The 22,892-nt window shown below is 46.8% G+C and overlaps 2 protein-coding genes across 3 annotated transcripts in view; one reads left to right on the forward strand and one right to left on the reverse strand.

Annotated features, from left to right (window-relative positions):
• Positions 1-1,115: 1,115 nt before the first annotated feature.
• LOC119465349 (glycerophosphodiester phosphodiesterase 1) lies at positions 1,116-5,265 on the reverse strand. Its single transcript, XM_037726139.2, has one exon. The coding sequence runs from the start codon at positions 5,079-5,081 to the stop codon at positions 4,035-4,037; it is 1,047 nt and encodes a 348-aa protein (XP_037582067.1). The 5' UTR covers positions 5,082-5,265; the 3' UTR covers positions 1,116-4,034.
• Positions 5,266-5,754: 489 nt separating this feature from the next.
• The window catches only part of LOC119465350 (uncharacterized), a 38,235-nt gene continuing 21,097 nt past the window's right edge, over positions 5,755-22,892 (forward strand). For both annotated transcript variants that reach the window (XM_037726140.2, XM_037726141.2), the window contains exons 1-6: positions 5,755-5,985; positions 9,412-9,503; positions 10,183-10,279; positions 12,151-12,299; positions 18,070-18,270; positions 19,253-19,368. In XM_037726140.2, the coding sequence (XP_037582068.1) occupies positions 5,875-5,985; positions 9,412-9,503; positions 10,183-10,279; positions 12,151-12,299; positions 18,070-18,270; positions 19,253-19,368 (766 nt within the window). In that variant the 5' untranslated portion in view covers positions 5,755-5,874. The remainder of the gene's footprint in view (positions 5,986-9,411; positions 9,504-10,182; positions 10,280-12,150; positions 12,300-18,069; positions 18,271-19,252; positions 19,369-22,892) is intronic.

Here is a 22,892-nt window from a genome sequence, read left to right on the forward strand (position 1 = left end):
TGGAAAGCAACGACGGCCATTGTATCACGAATCCTCTGTTTCAAATGATTTTATAGTTCCGCAGCTTTTGCTCAGACAGCGCATTCAGGTTTTATACCGTGCCTTATTTTATATTGTGTACCGCAGTGAACCTTCCCTTGAGGGCTCACAATTATATCATAATGAGATAGCAAAAAAGTTTTATTTTGAACGATCTTTCGTTTTAGTTGCTCCAAACTCTTAGCAATGAAGTATATGTTTCTTTCACTGTCTGTAATGGAACTTCCCATTTTGTTGCCTTTTGTTATACGCACTTGCTCTGCTACTACCTCTAGCATCATAGCTAGATGCCCTTATGTAGGCTCACTTACCTTTTTTCTTGGTCTTCCATCCATAAATTTAAAGTAAAAATGTCGCAGTTTCACCCGAAAGGCGAAGCATCAATTGCGATAGCAAATTAGTAGAGAGCTATACGGAGTAAGGATAGTAGTTTTATCAGCTGCATAAACTTGGACAAGAGGCAGCACCAGCAACGCGCAGAACTGTTGTCGACGCCGTCGGCGTTTTGCCCGCGTTCGCGCCGAACGCGCGCGGCGTTGGTGACTTGCCGGTGCCTCTGGGCCGGGGCGGATCGGGGGTTTTCGACGAGATCAGAATGGGACACTCGTCGAGCAGCGTCGGAAGTCTTTACCACCTTCTCGCATCGCAACGTTTTATATAAATAGGCATTTGGTGCCGCAGCTAAACGTCACCACCCCTCCCTCCCGTCCCCCCAGGGCCTTTCGCGCGACGGAAGAAGTCGCGTTCGCTCCCCGTGAAAGCGCGCGTCCCTCGCGCACATACAGCATACGGCACGCGGCGACGATTTCATCGCCGTTGGACTCTATACGGAACCTCACAGCGACAGCAGAAATCCGCTTGGAGTGTCCATGTAATTGCTATCGCAATAAAATTTCACCTAGACTGGTGCAACTGCTGCCGAATGAGGTGATCTAACTTACTCAACTGAGATGAGAAGACCTGGTCAAAATCCTTAGCAACTACTAGGTAGCTTTTGGAATAAACTGGACTTCGCCAAGGTGCTTTTCATTTGGAAAACAAAAAAAAAAGCTTCACAAATTGCAGGACATCAAAGGGATGCTTCGACTGACACCATACTTTCTTCATTTATTTACTCAGCACTCCAGGTGAGTGAACTGCCACACATAAACAAGGACACAAATATCAGTGGATCATACTGACAGATGTAAAAAATAAATGTCGCTATGATGAAGCACATCCACGTGACAGCAAACAAAAAATAAATGTTTGTACGCAGCTGCACAATTCGATAGAGACAACCATTAAAAGAGGACCATTTAGACTGGGTAAAAAACATCAAATGATTATTGCTTCACGGGAGCGCAAGCTAGCTGCCAAAAGCAACCATTGATGATTGGAGGCCATAATGATATGCATAATGAAAGTCCCACATGGAACACTGCGAGTGGGTACCCAAAGCACAATTGTTCCTTTCGTGTTCAAATCAGACTTCTAACCCCCTTAGTCACTGTATTCTACACTTCTAGATATAATGTTTGAACCTGAGCATCATATGCACCTAAAGAAACTATCGAAATCAGAAGTCAGCAACTTAAGACACTTTTGCATGACATGTACTGCGAAATACTTTATCACACACATATTGCACTAAAAAACAGCTCATCAAGGTGAACATCTGCCGTTTCTGGCAATGCCAGCAGGATTGTTGCTTTGAGCACTAATGTGTAATGCACGTGAAGGCCACTATAATGTAAGGATTACTTTAACTAGATTCCATTCCTTTCGTATGATCCAGCATTTATGACTGGCAGCTGCAAAGCACTGTTTGCACTACTGATGAAGTGCAAGAAGCTGTAGTGTTACGTTGTCCCATCTAAAGTCTCCCAAACAGCTGGGTATTCTCCAAGCACACAGTATAAAAACAACTAGCTATATATTGTGCTTAAAATGCTCTGCTGATGGGGCTGCAGTGAAGTGTTTGTCTGAACAAGCTATGAAAATATTCAAAAAATTCTGCATTTCGTTTCTTCGCTCAGCTGATAGCTGTTTTTAACAACACTAAATCTGAAAGGTATGTGCAGAACTTTTCTGCATACCTAGATGACTGTTGAAGGGGCAAAGGCGCTATATTGTGCTCTCCGTAAAAGCCGCTATTGGAAATTTTGGGATGGTTCAGATAAAAAGAATGACATCTGTGGAAGTGAGCATCTTTGCAGGGGCCGATGCACCGCTCTGGATCCGCAAGTGCTTCTTTTTGAGAACAGATTGCACCTCAAGCTGTTCTTGTGCTTACACAAGCCTACAAATATGATGCTTTTTCAGTAAACATGCAGTCTAGAATTTCCACCGTTTTCTTCTGTTTCAAAGGTCGGTAATACTTCATTTGAAAACAAATAACGGCCTAGTTTGCCAATGGTCAGCAGGAATGATAAAAGCATCAACATGTTTTTGAACAAATCAAAAGGCATTGTTCAACCATTTTGCTACTTTCAGATGAAAGTACCACTACAGAGCTCCCGGAAGCAAATTTTGACGGATCTCCAATTGAAGAGAGCGCACCTTTTCTGGTGGAGAAACATACAATGTCGGCTTAAACACACAGTACAAAGCATTGACTACCAACTATAAGTACCTGCGGTTGGCACAATAAACCAACAGTTTGGTAGTAGGTGCTGTGTCAAGCCTTTTAGCCATTGTTGTGCTGTGTTTGCGCCATTTCTTTGTTCCCTATGCTAAGTCGTCAACAAGCTCACATGTGCACCCGCTGCTGCACCTTTTGTGCTTGCAGCAGATGAGAAAAAGATGGTTTGCACATTCTTTCACAGTATCAAACACCAAACTCGGAACCTACCACAATGCAGAAAGGAAATAAATCTGACACTTGCTAAGGGCATGTTCGGTGCATTACAGGGCATGCATGTGTCAAGGAAAGTACTCCAGCGACTTCTAGGTACCCCCTCCTATCAAGCACATTGGTGCTCACTGATGAGGCCCCCGACGTCTATCTGTGAAAGTGCAGAACACTCTGCAGAGATCACCGGTGCAGAAAAATTCCAGCCAGGACTAAGTCGGCTGCAACGTGAGCTATACAAGCTGCATAAAAAGCTGCAAGATTGTGCAAGAGGTTACATACAACTCCGAAGCCACTAAGCTTTGCTGCTTTAAGTTAGGTAGTTTAAGTTACTGTCATTTAAGCAGAAACATGCAATGTGTATTCAAAATGTCATTCTCAATTCATTCTCAATAAGACCAGAAAGCATTGATGGCAGACTGTAGCCAGCAATACGGCAGTCACATATAAGATTTGTTGCCAAGTCAACGGTAACCTTGGTAAAGTACTATCTTACGTGACATGTGGACAGGATAAAACAAAATTAACTAAATAAATGTTTGCGCAGCAGTAGTGTCAATTTCATAAATTGTTATAGCTTGTTTACCACACAAGGGTGATCTTTCCACTCTGAGCACACACCGAAAACTTCATTCGTTCATCGAAAACTTGAGATTCGCTCAAGTATCAAGAGATTTACCCTCGGGCAAAAGTCACACAGCATAAATCGCGATGTCAAAAACACGACAAATTGCATTCGTAATCCTCTTGTTCCCTCCGCCGCTTGCTTTCTCAGTGATATATTATATATACCCACATTGTCCAGCATTGCATTATTAGGAATCATGCATTTGTTAAAACATGCATATGAAGCTTCATTAAGAATCTACTATGGGATTGTTATGTACTGCATCCGTCAATCGCCTGCTATCATAAGAGGCAGGGAAAGGGTCCCCATCTTGCAAAATACATAAAAACGAGTGCCATAGGGGTCACTGCAGGCTTACATGTTAAATACAGCGGTGCTGAAAGCACATGTCGGAAATTCAGTCATGCACAATGTAATGCTCGTAATGCTTGTCCAGCATTACGAGCGGTGCCACCAGCAATTTGTGAAGACTTAACCAAGAAGCGTGATGAATTATGTGCGTTGGAAAAGGCGCTAAAAAGCGTCAGGCAGTGTCTAGGCGTGACGCAAGGTGTCGGTGATGATGGGCACCCGAAGAACCTTGCGGAGAAAGTCCTTCTCGGCCGGGTGATTGGGCGTCCACGCGACGAGGTGCACGCCCTGGTCCCGCCACGAGCGCACGTACTCGGCGCTCAGCACATTCTTGCAGATGAGAACGGCCGAGGCCCCGGTCAGGTACGACAGCAGGCCGCCGTGGAGGGCCCGGTCCAGCAGCCAGTCGCCGACTCGCGCCAGGAAATGCTTGGTGTGCGACTTGAAGCGCGGCCGCAGGTTCTCGATGTCGTCGTATGCCACGAATCCCTGTCGCCAGGTGAGCGCCGTCACGATGCCCGGGTTCTGGCGCCGGAGCGCGTAGATGAACTGCGGGTAGAAGGAGGCGACGAGCGCCCGCCGATAGAGCTCGGGCCGCTTGCGAAACAACTCGTCGACGAGGGTGACGGCTCGGTGATCGTACTCCTTCACGTCCAGAATGAGCCGCAAGCCGAGGCGGAGGCATTCGTCGACTCCTTCTTCGAGCGTCGGCACGCGTTCGTCCACGAAGCGCTCGGCGAACGGGTGTTTGGCGGCGGCGTCGAGTCGGCGCAGGGCTTCGAAGGTTATGTCAGCGAGTGGTCCCTCGCCGTTGGTGGTTCGCTCGAGGGTCTCGTCGTGGAAGAGGACGGCGACGCTGTCGTGCGTGAAGGAGAGGTCGAACTCGATTCCCGAGGCGTTGTTACGCTTCGCCTCCCGGATGGCGGCCAGGGTGTTTTCGGGAGCGTCGTGACCGCCGCCGCGGTGGGCGAACACGAGCGGCAACGGGGCGTCGGCGGCGTCGCCGCGTTCGTCTCCGAGAATCACCTCGGCGGCGAGCGCGTCGTCGACGCGCGGCAGAGCTGCTCGGTGGATGGCGTAGCAAGCGAGCGCTACGAACAGCGCGGCGATATAGAGCGAAGCCATGAGCTGCTGCTGAAAGACACAGGCCAAGAAGAGCGCGCCGAACGCGCGGGCCACGGTGCCGACGACGTTCAGCGGCGGACACCCGACGCAGCCGGCATCGCGCATCGCGCCCAGCCTTTCCGGTTCAGTCTCACGTGCACGTCATTACCGCCGCCTTCGGAAACAGCTGAGCTTGCGACGGCCTTCACACGACGCCGGTTCACGACCGCCCAACGCAGCTGCACCCGTTGTTTCCTCGCGATAGCGTCAGGCTGGATGACATCATTTTGCATGTGCGGTGGATAGTGTAGCGTACACAGCTTTTAGTGCGTTAAGCGAGTTCGTTGCATTATTCTAGTGCAAAATGCTGACACAAAAATGCTACACAGCAGCTTTAGCGCCGCCGCGCAACTACAAAATAAGTAATGTTTTTGAAAATAACGTTCTTTAGTATTTCGAACATAGAGGACGCCACGTACTCTAAAGTTTGTTTTACTCGCGCAAGAAAATGTGGCACTTCTTGTTTTGGATGATTAAAAATGCGAGCACCGCATCGTGACATGTGGCGCTGTAAGCACTTGTGTAAAAAGTTCACCAATTTATTTTACAAACTAACTTTCATGCTCCAAATATTGCTCTTTGCTTCTTTGATGCTAAACAATAGAGAAAAAGTTACGTGTTATTGCTTTTATTGCACAATTCACTTGGTCACACGGGTGATGCATCACAAGCGCAAAAGCCGTTGCAAGTTTGAGCACTTCAGCTTGACTTCCGGTTTGGCACGAAACTTGAAAAAACTGGAGGGGGGGATACACGCCCGTTGTGCAGTTGTGCATTGCCAGTGACTGGAGGGGGCGGATATTTTGGGCCGGTTATTAAACGCAATTCGTAAAGCCGCAACCCAGGTTTGAAAAGGAAGATGTCCATCCCGGACACCGCCGATTCCGAGAGGCAGCTGGCCGCCAACGAACTGCGACGCATGGGCCTCCGAGTTCCTTGCCTCAAGGCGACGCCGTCTACGGGCAAACAGGTAGGCCGTTATTAAAAACCCGTCTTGCTGGAATGCAAACTCCGCGAGCTGAAAGGAGCTCCCCGTTATCACCTTGCATTTCCGCACTGGTAGGCGGAATGGGCTCGTCGCCGGCGTTATTGAAATTTTGCAGAGCGGACTGTGCTGTGCTAGAACATGGAACGCTCCCAAAACAAGACGCATCGTTTCGGTCGTCGTTTTAGTCTCTCCAGGTTTTAATTTTCGTGTACGAAAGTTGCAGTGCTGGGCCAGCTTCAGTCAATCACTCCATCTGCTTTATTAGTTTAGCATCAAAAATTGTGTGCACAATAATTGGGCCGATAGCCAACAGGTCCAAAACAAACTGTACCTACGGGTAGGTCACATAAACGAACCTAATGAAATTGAAACAAAACAAAAATAAACTGAGATGCATAGAGTGAACATTTATACATTTACCAATTGGTCATGCCTGTTGAAGTGACATGAAAAAATACAACTGCATCTAAGCGTTCTGGTAGGTCGCTAGTGGAATGTTTGGATGATTTAGATAAAATAGTCTAAAAGATAATTTAAAGTTTCTAACACCTTAATCATTCAATGTAGTCTGCTGTTTTTGTTGAATTGCGCTATTTTTAGTACGATGTTGGAAAACACTTGACCGTGATTATCTCAAGATATCCGTCTAATCTTTCGACAAACATATAGTGCAGTGAGTGGTCGTATCCCACCCTTTGACTCGCGTCCCGCCCATGGGAAAGTCTAGTTGGGAGAAAACAAGTTGAACGGAAAAGAATGCAGACCAAAAGGATTGGTTAAAAACTTTTAAACCCGCTGTGGTTCCCTAGTGGTGTTGGCATTGAACTGCTAAGCATGAGGTCGGACGATGAAATCCTGGCCGCAGCGGCCGCATTTCCACGGGGACAAAATGCAGAAAACGGCAATGTACCGTGCATTCGGTGCACAATCCCCAGGTGATCAAAGATATTCAGGAGTCCCCCACTACGGCGTACCTCATAATCATATCATGCTTTCGGCACGTAAAACCGCAGAATTCAATTAAATAGGACCTAAGGATGTCATACTGGAAACTATGAGAACTTTGATTTCTGGTGTTTGCGAAAAAAAAGAAAAGCATCGCTTTCAACAAGTCATAAACATTAGCTTTATCTAAGCATATGCTCATCATTGACAACCTGACAAGCCTTCAGGCTTGTTAGTTTGAGAGAGCCACACAATTCCTCTGAGCCTTCAGAGTGCAAATTGCTTGCGAAATGGACAGCTGTTCGTGCGTCGCATCATGGGTCAGAATACAATGCACTCTTGATCAGTGATACACAGTGCAGTTTTAGGCAGAGCAAGCCATAGTAACACCGTTCCAGCCTCCCTGTTAACTGGCATTGGGCGACTTTTTCATTTTCCCCCAGCTCTTGAATCTAACTCCAAACACCACTATCGGACTTGAAAACGTGCAGGTTGCCACAAGTGCTCTGAAAGAGATCCCAGTTCAAAACTTTTGAATGAACTACAATGTGTGCATAACTTGTGACAGCAGTGTCGCTATGCTCGAGGATGTTTTTATTTTTAAATTTTTTTTGAATAATATTTTGTGCATGTAAAAGTATCCTCGATAAAGTCAAGTTTCTGGAATCGCTTTCCTGATATGCACGCTGCAAAACTGCTGTGGTAGCTTGCAGCCAGCCTAAATGTAACAGCAGTATTTTTGGGCTGCATGGCAGTATTCTCGAAATTTTTGCATACCTCAGTAGTACTCATTTGATGGAGCTCACTGTTGCTTTAGGGACTAAAATAGCAAGAGGGGCTTGAGGACAATTCTTGACTGATTATTTGACAGTGAAAATGAATGAACAAGTCTGGGCTTTTAACAACCTTGTCAAGTTCCACCGCCCTTCCTCATCTGCATTTTGAACTTTCGGTTCAGTTAGTGATTTGATGCATACAGTGTTATGTTACTTTTTGTTGAGACTCTCATGACATACATTGTGCCGACCCTTAAGTTGTTCTATGATTAACTGCCCAGTTTCAACATATTTGTAAATAGCATAAATTTCACCTTTTTCTTCTATGTTCTTGTCATTGTTTTCTGCTTTTTATAATCAAATTACCATACAGCATTAGATTTGATATTCGAATGATCTATTTGTACTCGTTTATAAAATTTCACTTTCAGCTCCCTAAATATTTAGAGAATGTTGACATTTTAGGAGCTCCAGATTGGCTATTTAGTGTAATTGCTTAGTGGCTTGAACTAAATGGTGTTCATTGTGGTATGCTTGCTTATGCAGTATGTGAATAACACTAAGAGCTTGATGTGTTGTGGTTTGCTGTAAGCTTTGTCAGGACTACATTTGGTACAGCAAAATGACCAAAACCTTTGTTGAGAAAGTCTGTTTTCTGTTCATAGCTGGCACAAGCACCCAAAACACATTTTTCTGCTGCTAGTATCCATACCTTGGACTGCACGCAATCACATTTGCTTTGCTACAACCACAACTGCATTTGGATGTGCACCATTTATTCGTGATGAAACAGCATCACTAGCCATATTCAAAATTGATTTTGTTTTATTCAGGAATTTATTAAGTGAGTGTTCATTATATTTTCTTTATAAAGCACCTTCTCATCTTTCGTAGCATTATGTAAAGCGGTTGTTTTCATATACTTTAAAGGGGACCCTGAACCACTTTTTATCGAAGTTGAGAAATACATTTGAGGTGAAAAAAAGGCTATTTCAGAAATACTTTGCTGCAAAAAGTACTTCAATGCGTTCAGCAGAAGCGGAGTTATTGGCAATAAAACACTGCCTCTGCTGTGCTCCCCCTTCCTTCTTCAATGCCTTGCACTGCTAAGGCTACAGCGGAGTGGGGTGGGGTCCAAACGTCACCATGGCATGCAGTTCAAATTTCGTTTTGGATGTTAACGTAGATGCCACAACTTCCAGTTTTCGTGCCTACGAAGCGCTAAACGTAAGCCAAACGCGCTTGTCCTCAGCGAGCCGCAATGCGCTTAGCCAGTGGACTCGTGGCGGCCGCGGTGTAACCGACCGCAGCGATGAATAGCAGCCTTGTATTGGAATGTGCGTTATTACGTAATAAAGCACACATAAGAGAGGATCATGGCCTCTGTTGAAACGAGATCGTTTGAGAGAAACGTGGCTTCGCGCAACGCTTGCGAGCTCCATGCACCGCGTACGGCAGCAAAACTTCGAGATGTTCACAACAGCATATGCTACTCGCGGACTATTTTATTTCACCAAGGCCTGAGGAGTGGTTCAGGGTCCCTTTAATTTTCCTACTCCCCGCACCATTCCATTGAATATTGTCCGGTAATACACAATTTACTGTCCAGCTGCAAAGTGAATAGGTTTTCTGCAGTTAACTGTCTTTCGCTGTATTGGGCATGCTTGTATCTGCAAACTATTTGCAGGCGACGTCTAATGGATGGCCGCTGTTTGGTTTGGACATCTTGGAGCAACCACAGCAGTCTTCACACCTCGTGGCTGGATTAACAGTGCCCTGGTTGGTCACTTCTGTCTTGATGTGACACTTTTTTCATTAAAAAAAAGGCTGCAACACCGCTAACTTCTGTGCCAGTGCACCCCTAAAATAGAAGTTTCTAGTGTTACAGCCATTGATAGCTTCGGAATCGAGGAAAGCTGCAATTGTTTTGAGCATCACATTGAAATTTAATCTAAGCAAAAGCTGATAGTGACTGGCTGTATTTTTGCATAAAAACTGCCTAAATAATGTGAAAATGTGGTTGCATCTCGGACGTCTATGGCTGCTGTTGGGGTGAAAGAAAGGACATTGACCCTAATCCTTTTGTCTGATGTTCAACCTCGCACTGCCATATAAATATGAAATAAATTTTTAAAATATAGTACTCTATCAGTGCAGTGCTGCTCTTTTTATAGCTTTAAATGCCCCTTGTTTTTGTTTTTCCTGTCAACTTTTGGGGTGACTCAGTGCCTACAGTGTTGTCCTGCTGAGCGCTAGGTTGCTGATTCGAATCCCAGCTGCGGTGACCACATTCCGATAAAGGCGGAATGCAAAAAAGAAAGCTCACATTTTGATTAGCTGCATGCTGAATAACAGTCAAAATCGACCCATTGCCTTCCACTACAAGTGTGTCCCTAGCTTTCAGTGCAACTAGTATGGGAAATCAAAGCATAATAAATGATTTGTTTTTCTATGGCAGGTTTTTAGACGAGAGCCTCCGAGTGCTCCTTTCACATGCGTCGACTGAAGGCATCCTGCGCAAGTCGGGCTCCCTTGCAAGACAGCGGCTGCTCAGGGTTAGTTGCCTCTGCGCTTGCTTGTGTACGGAACGGCCTACGACTGCTGCCGCATATACAACACACATGCTAATAGGTGTCTGATTTTTTCTTATTTTGTTTGGTTCGTGCTGGCAACTACGCGCCATTATTTCGGTTAAGTTTAGCAATTGCTTAAATTCACCTCTTTGCAAGGGGAGCACATCATGGTCAGTAGATAGGCATTCCTATTCTTTTCGGTGCCATGTGTTTTGCTGTATATTGTGATTGCAAATATAATGGTAATTAGCCCAGTTGTGATTGTATGCCATGCCTATAGACTGGGCCTTCACTGCTGCACACTTGTTGGAGAAAGCAGTGATCACATGGCACGACTCAAATGACAAGAAACTTAAGTATAAAAAATGGAGTGCAAAGTGTGCCTTTGCTTGCACTGAGAACCTTTTGCTTCAGTTATGAGATTTAGTTGAGGGGGGGATACTAACACGACTTGCCGTGGTTGCTCAGTAGTTATGGTGTTGGGCTGCTAAGCATGGGGTCACGGTATCAAATCCCAGCCATGGCAGCCGCATTTTGATGGGGGCAAAATGTAAAAAACAGCCGTGTACTTAGATTTATGTGCACGTTAAAGAAGTCCAGGTGGTCCAAATTAATCCGGAGTCCCCCACTACGGTGTGCCTCGTAATCTGGTTTTTGCAGGGTTTTTGCATGTAAAACCCCATAATGTAATTTTAATCTCCGTCATGGTGGCCATTTTCGGTAAAAAGCGTTATTTCTTTTAAGCAAATGTGATGCTTAAACCATTGAACGTCTCCATTGTTCACTTGGAGGGAAACTCTATGCGTGCATCAGCAGATCCTGCACTTGACGATGTAACCGAGTAATTTTCTTGTGTGTACAAAAGCCCGTTCCTTCAGGAAGCTGCTGCTCTGTACAAGTGCTCTGCATTCCCCAGTTTTGAACAAGGCTATCTTATTATAAACAGGAGGTGTTGCATCCCCATTAAAATCAGTAGTTTGATAGGATACTGGCATCCTGTTCACATACACTGGCCATAGTTCGCCCGAACGGGGAAGCCCAGTGCTTTTATTGCCGACTAGGCAACATGTTGGAAAAAGTTCGCATCTTCATCTGCTGCCGAGCTTCCTTCCTCGGTGCTTTTTTCTCTTTATTTTTCTTTATGGCAGAATGTTAGTCAAGTACTTTGCCAAATTTGAAAATGTAGTCTGGACAGTGTCATCTGTGAGGGCCAGAACAAAGCACGGTGCAATTTCTGTGTATCGTATGCTTGAACTTTCGCATGATGACCCTGCATTGTTATTTGAAATGTTATGAAATGCAACAAAAACATCAAAACGAAGTGTAGCCACTATCGCATTGCCCAATAGAGCTGGCAGACCCGCCGTGGTTGCTCAGTGGCTATGGTGTTGGGCTGCTGAGCACGAGGTCGCAGGATCGAATCCCGGCCACGGCGGCTGCATTTCGATGGGGGTGAAATGCAAAAACACCCGTGTACTTAGATTTAGGTGCACGTTAAAGAACCCCAGGTGGTCCAAATTTCCGGAGTCCCCCACTACGGCGTGCCTCATAATCAGAACGGGTTTTGGTACGTAAAACCCCATAATTTAATATTTTTAATTTTATAGAGCTGGCATGGTGAGAAATGCTCCATTTTCCTGAGTATACTTTACAAAAGTGCCTGCAGATGGAACGTACGGCACTGGGCATATAAGGTGCATTTGGTTGATACAGCAGTGGGGGGATTGTATACCTCCGGGGGAAGGCGTTTGTCCCGCTGTGAACTTGATTGAGACGGTGTGAACCACGTGTTGCTAGAACATGAGTCAATTTTAAACCTTGCTGATGACTTCGTGGTGGCCTGTGCGTTGCAGTCCTCATTGGAGACGAGCGCTTCGTTGAGAATTGCCTCGGTGGTTCTGGCATCCGCGCCTGTGCACGACGTGTCGGGCCTCCTGAAGCAGTGGCTGCAGCTGCTGCCCGAACCTCTGCTGCCCAAGCCCCTGGTTCACTTGCTGCTCAGGTAAGGAGGGCCTTTGCTTTGAGAGGGGTGCCAAAGAGCAATGATGAATCAGTTTACACTGGCGAAGCACTCCTTTAATGTGAAGCCTTCTTCCTGGCACTTTGCGGTATTCAGGTTTCTTCCTCACCTCATTTCGGACCTCTGTAATAGAACAAAAATGAATGACCGACAGTAGAATCGAACCTCTGCCTTTGAGCACGGCAGCCCAATGCTGTGATCTCTAGGCTCTGATCGCATGCATACTGTATAAATTTAATTTCAAATGCGTGGTCATTTTTATGCCTACCCAACGAGGAAACCTGTCCCTCAGTCTGTTGCGCGAGATGAATCGCTCTAAGAAAATTAAAATATAAGACGAAATAAATTCTAAAGAAAGAACGTTGGCGGTGGTGAGTTGCGAACCTACGACCCCACACTCAGAATCTGAGTGTCTTACCCGCTGGACTAAACATCCATGCTAGCCGAAGGTGAATATATCCTAACAATATGAATGTGTTGTACCGGCGGTACAAAACAACTGTCAAAGGAGAACGGTTTCTATGAAGGCATTCTTGAAAAATTTGGTGATGGTGGAATAAAAAGCTATCTCTAGGACCACATGCAGAGCAGACTTGAAACAATGCCAGACACACCACATCCCCGATGCATTTCGGCGGTCGTGCGAGGCGCCTTCTGTTGGGGTGTTCCTTCACCAACCAAAATGCCCACCGATCTCTGAGGGATCACGCGCTTCACGTCGCACAACAGAGATAAGCAGTCAATGAGTTGATAAGGAGTGATGAGGGATTATATGGGTCTCATCACAGTTGATAATGGTTCAATGCAGATGGATAAGGTGCCAAAGAGCGATAAGAGCTTATAATGTTGGAGCAATTCCGATAAGGTTAATAAGCACCAATAATGGTGGATAAAGGTCCGATCAAGTCCGATAAGGTTGATAAAAACCGATACGAGCTTATATTGGTCGGATCAAGTTTTATGAAATTGACAATGACACTGCGCTGCGTGGAGATGAGCAAGTGGCACAATGCTTACGCATAAGACAACTCCCAGAGGAGTTTCTGCGTGAATTTTGTAAAATGAATTCGGTGTTGTAGATTTCAAGCTAACACTAAAAATCCTATGTCGTGGCGAGAGTTCAGCAACTTCAGGGAGCTGTTGCCACCCGCGTGACTCTGCACTTCTGCAATAACAGCCTCTTATTGGGTGGGGAGGCTTCGTAAGCCAGAAAAGTGCAAAAGCAAATTTACTAGGGGTGGACAAATCAGTTTTGAACACAAGTTGAGTATTTCACACTAAGTATTCATATTTGTAAAGGAACTATTAGGTGTTTTCGGATACTGGAATCTAACCAAATATTTCACAACTTACTGCTAAAGTCGTGATGCTCTTCTGTCTGCTGAACAGAGCCGTATCTCAAATTATCAGAAGTGAAACAATGAAAAAAATTATCCAAAGCAATGCAGTATAAAATAGGTGACGCAAATTTTGTTTTCGGCTTTCGAGGCAGAAGCTTAAATGATAACTGTGATCCTTGCTTGTAGTCTTTTTTTTTTTTTTTAGTGTCCTTGAAAGTCTATGTAGCTGTTTTATCTTCTACGTTACAACCAGTGATGTTTTCATCGCTTAGGGTCCGGTACATGTGTGTTTACTGCACGCAAGTCCTTCAGCAGTTTTTTTGTTTCTTCACCTCCTGATATTTTTTTTGGCAACCATTTATTTAATGTTTTGAGAAAGCTAGTCATACAGCAGCCACTCAGTTTTTAAAAGGTTTGCAACCAGAGGCGGAATGCAGAAATGTGCGTGTATTGGGGCTTAGGTGCACATCAATAAACAACCCCATTGTGATTGAAACTACAATAAATATATACAGTAAAAGCTCGATGATGCGATCACGGCGAATACGAATTTCCGGATGATACGAATTTTTCTGTGGTCCCGGCCGAGCCCCATTACTTTGCAATGTGCTAGAGAACGGTTGTTACGAATCGATTTTCAGCCTGCGTCGGTTGATACGAATAAACGCCGCCTCACCGACGGCCGCGAAAGAGAACAGTGCGCAGTCACGCGCTTTCTCTCCTTCTCTTTTGGTGCGGAGGCGCGGCGCCGGACAGCACGGACTCCGCGACTGGGCGCGAAGAGTTTGAAGTGGTGGCGCTTTTGGTGCTTTTGTACTTTTCCTCCTTTTCTGCGAGCCGTCAGATGGAGTGGCTGTTGCGCTTCGGGCCTCGTTCTTCGTGTTTGCGCCATTTTGCCTAGTCGCAGCGAGCTATGTCTCGCAAGCGGAAAGCACTCTCCTTTAAAGAGAAATTAGACATTCTTCGAAAGGTCGATGAGGATCCCAAGAGGAAGCGGACGGAGTTGGCTAAGGAGCTAGGCCTCGCAACGTCAACACTGAGCACAATTGTTGCACAGCGAGACTATCATGAAAAACAAGCTTTCGTTCAACGTCAACGCGAAGCAAGCGAATTCGAACACGCTTATTTCGAACATACCGCGCACCGACAATGCTCTTAGCAGCGCGCCAAATCACGCGGCAGCGCCTCCGACCGGCATTGCTCCGACACCGCCATAGAGCAAAAGCTCAGGAGAGACCCCTCAATGCCGCGCGCGAAGGAACGGGAAAAAAAAAAGAACCCGCGGCGGAAATTTCCTTCTCTCTCAAATTGCAAGGTCGCCGTTTCTGCATCGCGCCGGAACAAGCGTGTACGTGCGTGCTGACTAGAGTGTTCTAGACAACCGTATTCTAGCACACACTAGTGCCGACGTCTCAGCCACGCGGATAAAATGGCAGTGAACCCTTCTCCTCTATTTTATAGTCACATGTTGACCTTGCACGCTGCGGCAGCAGCGCAGAGGGAAGCAGCGGCGGAGGCACAGTCGGGCCAACGAAACTGCCACGCCCGCAAACGCTCGCTTCCCGACAATGGCAGAAAACGAAACTTCAGGGGGCGGCTAAAATAAGCTGGCGCCAGCACGGCGGCGGGCGCGCACGGAGATGTGTGCACGGAGTCGAAGGTGAGAGAGCTACGAGGGAGTTGAGAGGGAGGGCGAGGGGAGCCACCGAAGCGGCGGAGTTGACGCGGCCAAATCCGCTTCCCTGCCGCCCTCCTCCCTCACCTTCGACGGTCTCCGCGCGCACCCGTGTGCCGGCGCCGCCCGCTCGCTCCCTGAAGCTTCGTTTTCTGTCGTTATCGGGAAGCGACCGTTAGCCGGCGTGGGCAATTTCGTGGCCCGCGCTTGCTATGCGCTTGCGCGCAGCGATATTTCACGACTCGCACCGTTCGTGTATCGTGCTATGGTGCACGAATACTTCAAAAATACGTCCTTTTAATTCGAACAAATTTTCGGGCCCCTTCGAGTTCGAATTATCGAGATTCGACAGTAGTTTTAATTGTGGTTCGATGATACGAATTTCGGCTAATACGAATATTTTTCGTGACCCCGTGAGATTCGTATCATCGAGCTTTTACTGTAATCCTATGTCTGCCCACTGTGGTGTCACTCATAGGCTATGTGTTATTTTGGGATATTAAATCCAACGATTCAATTTTTCTTTCCCCTGCAGCTAGCAAATATGAGCATCTCGCTCAGCTTTGCACTCTTAAAAAAAAATGCAGAGGCAAAGGTGTCAAAAACTTCAATATACTTGCAATGTAGTTTTGAAATCTGTCAGACTGACAAGCTTGAGAATTTGCAGAAAGCTCTGTGCAGTTTTTCCAGTTGTCTTGCAATGTGGCCATCGATGACCCCTATTGTGGCCTTGTACCTGCCACTAGAGATGGGCAAAACTGCTCACTTCAGTGAGCGGAACGGCTCAGCTCACTGAAATGAACCGGTTCATTTGAATGGCTCACCGGTTCACTTAAACGTGTAACCTGTGTTATGCATATTCTATAGTTATCTGACTTTGAAAAAAAAACGATATATGCATAATTTAATAACCGTGTTATTGGTATGTTCGCTATGCTTAGAGAATATTTTTACATATATTAAAAGCGTGAATTTTTAGTTTTAATTAAACTTTCTTTTTTGATATTGGGGATAAAATGCTTATGATACTGTAACAGGCAGAATGCGACATACTTTTTTCAGAAAAAATTATGTATCTTCATACATTACAGAAGCTTGTCTGTTTTTGTGGTACTGTAAAATCCACTTTTGTTAAAATAAGAACACAAAATGATTGCACATTATGTTTCAACTTTATTAATTTATTCACATACGTACGTTCACTATAATATGAGTAAGCTGTAACGCCATGCAAAATGAATGTAGAAATAATTTCTTGAAGTACAATACAAAAATCATACGAAAGATCCACAAAACTGCCGCACGTACCTTTCGTTTTTTTTTCTCTTGACTCGAGTGCACGCGCGATACTGGCGATCATGCCATCATGCGCCGGGACAAAAAAAAAGAAAAAAAAGGAATGAAGTTCTATTACAACACAACAGATCATTGGCCTTGTTTTAATGACGTGCTAATGATACACGCTCATAAAATGCACTCAGTGGATGTCATGGGTGGCATTTTCATGACTACACTGATTAGCACAAATGAAGACCAGGAATTAAACTGTACGTTCACCTGTTGTCTTTAAAGACACGGAAGACCATCTTCGAAGTGTTATTGGACCAGCGCACGATGTGCGATCGGTGAGAGTCGTGAGACATCGTTCGAACAGCAGCAGGGAACGAACGGTACCATCCTTTGCCAATTAAGGCTTCTTTACTTCTCCCCTCGGTGGCATTGGGTGCCACACCATAGGACGCACAAAAAACCAAAGTGACTGCTGCGCACACCACACACTGCAAGCGACTACCAGTAGCGCGAGTCTGCCTACACCGGCCACCATTCGTCGGTCAGAAATCGAAACCTCGAAACCCAGCAGAAGACCCAGCTCTGACGGAATGGTTTGGCACGGCTCATTCAAGGAGAGAGAAACGGCTTCCTCACTCTGAAAGAACCGCCGCTCACTTACTGAACCACGGCTCCCTCGCTCTTCAAAAGAGCGGCTCAAAAGATCCGGCTCGTTCCTGAGCGCTCTAGGAACGGTTCCTCACGCTCATTGAATGAGAGAGAGCCGGCTTCCTCTCTCCAAAAGAACTTCCACTCACTTACTGAACCACGGCTCCCTCGCTCTTCAAAAGAGTGGCTCAAAAGATCCGGCTTGCTCCTGAGCGCTCAGGAGCGAGCCGGATCTTTTGAGTTGCTCTTTTGAAGAGCGAGGGAGCCGTGGTTCAGTAAGTGAGCGGCGGTTCTTTCGTTCTTCAGCCGAAGGCGAGGTGGTGAAGGCGATTCTTGTGAGGAAAGGTGGGAGGGCAGTTGCTTTCTCATACCGCTAATAGATAACGCGGAAGTCGCACCCAGCAGAAGACCCAGCTCTAACGGAACGCATCGGCACGGCTCTGAACGCGAGAGAACCGGCTCCCTTTCTCCAAAAGAACCGCCGCTGATTTTTACTGAACCACGGCTCACTCGCTCTTTAAAAAGAGCCACTCACAAGATGCGGCTCGCTCCTGAGCGACCCATGTCTACCTGCCACGGTCACTTAGTGACTATGGTGTTTTGCTGCTAAACTCTTGGTTGTTGGTTTGATCCCAGCCGTGGGGGCTGCATTTCGATGGTGGCAAAATTAAATAATCCTAAGTGGTCAAAGATCATTTGGAGTGCCCCACTACAGCATGCCTCATTAATCAGATTGTAGTGTTGCAAGTAAAACCCTAGATTGTAATTACATTCTTTTTTTGTGGCCTTGTGGCACCAGGTGCCAGGTGAAGCATGGCCTGGAGGCGGTGCTGCTGGGCTTGCGCCTTTTACCGGAGGAGCGACTGGCGTGCCTGCGCCACCTCCTGGCGGGGCTTTCACAGCTGGCGGCGGACCCCCAAAGCCGCATGGGACCGCACAACCTGGCCGTGGTCTTGGCGCCCACTCTGTGTGGCCCACCAACGGTCCAGTCGGCCAACAGGTGGGAGCCCTTTAACTCCTTGGCTGCTGCACTATCGGCACCTGTTCAAGTACGAACAACGGGAGCGTGGGATTTTTATGCGGTGCAAGTGAAATGCAAGGGGCACGAGGAGTTATGGACTTCCGACATGTCACCAGTGGCTTTTGCAACAGTGTTGACACAGAACTTGAAAACATTTGCGCATGTGCCAAAAAAATTCTGCAAAAGAAAAGTGCACGGGCCTGCAGCAATGCACGTTGACAAACCTGGGCCGTATTCTAGGTAGACCACTTTCAAAAGCTACTTTCATTTTCGCGATATTTCATGTGACTAGCACTGGACGGGCTGCAGCGTTTGCGCGCTGTACCGAGAATGGTGTCACACGTAGACGCAGATGCGTCTTGCGCTGTAGTCACATGAAATTGACAGTGTCTCCGAATGTGAAGATGCGAGAATACGCCACACCTTTCTTGGCCGCGTGGGAAATAATCTGTTAATTTGGGGGCAAATGTGGTATTTATGACTTCCAGTAATTTGGATATGTTGGCAGTCCTCGTCGAATCCTACATCGGTACAGCAAAATTTTTGGTACCCTTGAAAGTTTTAACACACTGTGTAGGGACTGTAATGACATCGCACAGGCGCCACTACGCTACCCGTAAAGAGCTGTGTCAGTCAAATGAAATCACTTTCAGGTTTCAGTAATTATCGGTCGGCGACTGCATAGTAGTACACAGGGTGCTACTATACAGTACAAAGATCTAGTGAAAGGAAAAGGACAACCTAATTTGGCACCAGATATCCTACCTGATACCTTCGCTTCAGAGCTCCTCTCTCGCCTTTCGCCCCAAAATCAGTTCTCCATCAGGATGCATGCGCCTGATGGAGAGTGTGTGCTGCCTTCCCTGCACTCTTTCCTGCATCGTGGCAACATTCAGCTTCAGGGAGCTCTAATTATGGCCAGAATTACTGTGTGTGCTGAGCTATGACGTGCATGATGCAGGGAGGACCTGGACCGCCTGGTTTCCCTGGTGGAGGCGCTGATTGAGGCCTCCCACCTGGTGGGCTCCTCCCCGCCACCGCTGCCTGGCCGCGAGGGCCGCAAGAAGACCTCGTCGGGTGAGTTGGTGGAAAGCGGGGATCCTACGGAAACTAGCCAGTGAGCTGGGAAGCTGCTGCCGTTAGGTGTGGATGGCTCAAGTCTAGCTATGTGCTGCTGCGAGAGCTTAATGAAGTCTGTGCCTGTAACAAAGGATCCGCATACAACTCATTTTCAGATGCAATGTGTTGTGACCGCAGCGGGCAATGACAGTCAGAGCAACGAAATCAAACTGATTGGTCAGCAAGCTAAGCCGTAATGGAAAGAATGAACCACATACAGTATACTGCAGTGCCAGGTGCTTATGTAGGCATGCCAACTAGCAGAACGTCAGCAGACACATGACATGCGTGCACACAACTGCGCAGCGATGAACCATGTGACAGACGCAAGAACGCATCTCTGATAGCACAACACCACAACGCCACATGACTGAAAGCCAGAACACGTCTGTGATAACACAACACAATGTACCGAATTACTTGTGTTGTCTGGTTGACCTATACTACAGTCGAACCCACTTATAACGATATCGGTTTTAACAATATATCAGTTACAACAATGAGAAGCTGGGACACCGTCAACTTTAGTATGTTTTCTATGGTGAAATAACCCGCTTACTACAATGCCCCCATGCCCCATTATCATTTATAACGAGGAAGTTTGACAACTGGGTGTCTGTGCCGAAAGGGTATGAAATACGAACTCCTTGAAAACAAAAAAGAAGTTTGAGCTAGTGCACGCCACCGTGCGCCGTTTTTCATTCTTCTCGGCATCTTCAGCCTTGCACGCCTCTCTTCCGTCGCCCTTTGAACACGAATGGGCTGCGCCCATAACTCTACGCCGCTCCACCCTTCGAAACAAGAAAGAACCGCGCCAACTGCGCTGATAGCGCTGGGCATGTGCGGGGCTGGCGGAGCGCCTCAAATGTGCGATGCAATAGAGCTAAAACGGCGTTAGCGTCCACCGAAACGAAGCGACAGAGTTCGCATCGCCATACTCGATCATCAGTGAAAATTGTAGTGGAATGATAGCAACTCCAGAATGCATCGTGCCTATTTGTGCCTTTAAAGCCTTTATTCTTCCACTTATTGCCACGCATTGCACCGCGCTGGCCGCATGCCTTCATGACTTGCATAGTCACCATCCACGAGTCGATAGTGGCTGCAATTTCGTCTGCAGCAGTTGCGGCACAGGAGTTTCGTTTTGACTCGGTATGCACGTCGGCCGCGTGCTTTCACAACTGAGTAGTCACCATCCATGATCACGTCGATAGCGGCCGCAGTTTTGTCCGCAGTTGCAGCAAACAGTAGTGTCGTTTTGACTCGGTGTGTGCGTCAGCTGCACGCCTTTAGAACCGCATGGTCGCTGTCCATGATCGTGTCGGCCGCGGTTGCGGCAAACAATAGTTTTGTTTTTACTCAGTGCAAAGCTGTCGAGGATGAAGAGCACCGTCTACATCGCGATGGGCGGCAACCTGGCGGCACGGGCGAAAAAATTATTGGAATATGCCCGCGGTAGTGAAAGCGAGTCTCAGATGATGCGTGCCGTGGCTGCGCTGTGAAAGAAGTCGCGAGACCTTCGCCGCTGCAAGCGCTAATCAGTCATGAGATGACAAGAATTGCTGGTTCCGCGCTGCTTTTGTGATTGTGACAGAAACAGGATTTTGCTGATTCATTGAATAAATAAAAGCGTGTTGACGTGGAATGTATTTTATTGTTTTCTTGATACCCTCGATAATTAGACATTCGGTTAATTGGGGACATTTTTTCAGGCCCGTGAAATCCGAATTAACGATGTTTTACCATAGCAGTGTCATTCTTGAATGCCAACAGTTGCGACGTGTTACACATGATCAGAGCGCGAGGAAGCAGGGTTAAACGGTTAAACGAGTCAACGCAATCGACAGCCTGATGGAGGAAGGTGATGAAGTAGGGGCTGTGTCTTCCCTGCCATTACAGTTGTCTCACAACAGCTCTGCCATCCCCCTATTTGATTTCTTTTTTTCATGCATCCCGGTTACAGTCGAGTTCCGCTACAACGAAATTGTGGGACACGTGAAAAATTTCGATGTGGAGGACCTTCGTTGATGCGAAATTAATATGTAGATACGTACGCCAAACGGCAAAGCCGCGAACGAAACCGAAACCATCGTCCGGGAAATCTTTGTGATGGCGTGGGGGCAAAGGTTGAGATGTACCGAAGGCGGTCAATAAAGTGTCAACTTCGCGAGAGAATGCATTTCGCACCACTGTTACACCATTTTTCGTACATCGTGGCTGACGCTGAACTCAACGCGCGTGCAAGGCCGATTGCGAAACACTCATTTTGCTGCACATGCACGGTCGCAATGAAGCGGTTTGAATTATCACAATTTCATTGCATATTTATGAGTCGGCAAACTTGGCAAGCTTGCGCTTACCGGAAGTTTTATTTCCAGAAGTCAGTCGGCCTGGATTTCATACGCTTCATGGCAAGCAAAGGCGTTACGCGAGTCGCACAGTCCGTCGAAGGAGCCATCGCAATGTCATTGTCGTGGGCTCTGATAAGATGAGGTCAAAAGGTTTCATTACTTTCGATGCAGTCGCCGGAGTCATAGCGTCTAGCGGGTTGTCATTTTCTCCAGACGACGAAACGTTTGCATCATGTTGACAACAGCAGCTGCGGCGCGGTCGCCGTATCTTGAAAGCAATCTGCGCCATGCACAAAGTGTGCAACTGTGCGGTCCTTATCTTCATAGCGATCTGGGATGTGGGCAAAGTGGCACTAGTACCGGTAGAGTCGTGTGCACTGCGCTTTCGACATTTAGTTCGCGTTGAAGCGAGAGATGGCGCGGAGGTCAATTCGCTCGCTGCTGTTGCTGCGCCTTCTCATTCCAGCGTGTTGACACAGAGTTTCCGCAGTCATCGAGCGAGATGTGTTCATGTGTACCTGTGCGCGCATGACATCGTGCTTGGTAATTTAGTTAGTAAACGAATGTTTACAAGTTTATACGGCCGATAAAACTACGATCCTTAGTTCGTATAGTTGTCTACTAATCTGCCATTGCAATCGATGCTTCGCCTTTCGGGAGAAACTGTGAAATTTTTTCCTTCTGCCTCGGCGATCATATGTACCTTCTCGAGAGAGAGAAATTTACGCTTTTTCGTTGACATAGCCATTTCGACCGGACACACACACCACAGAAAACGGCAGCGATCGTGGTGATCCCGTGCAGTCTCGCGCAGGCGTGTGATGACCATGCGTGGCTATGGATTGCAGTGGCGTAAATCGGTACTTTGAACTTGTTTTCGTTTGCGAAAACCCGCATTTCGATGGGGGCGAAATGCGAAAACACTCGTGTACTTAGATTTAGATGCACGTTAAAGAACCCCAGGTGGTCCAAATTTCCGGAGTCCCCCACTACGGCGTGCCTCATAATCAGAACTGGTTTTGGCACGTAAAACCCCATAATTTAATTAATTTTTTTTAATCGTTTGCGAAAACCTCATTCAAGCGGACATACGATCGTCACATCTTTGGAAGGGCCTTCTAATTTCAATTC

This window comes from Dermacentor silvarum, chromosome 9 (genome assembly GCF_013339745.2).
Source record: "Dermacentor silvarum isolate Dsil-2018 chromosome 9, BIME_Dsil_1.4, whole genome shotgun sequence".
NCBI classification, from domain to species: domain Eukaryota; kingdom Metazoa; phylum Arthropoda; class Arachnida; order Ixodida; family Ixodidae; genus Dermacentor; species Dermacentor silvarum.

Bases quoted from the DNA above. Each gene is read 5' to 3' on its own strand.
- LOC119465349 (XM_037726139.2), bottom strand. From the start codon at position 5,081: ATGCGCGATGCCGGCTGCGTCGGGTGTCCGCCGCTGAACGTCGTCGGC.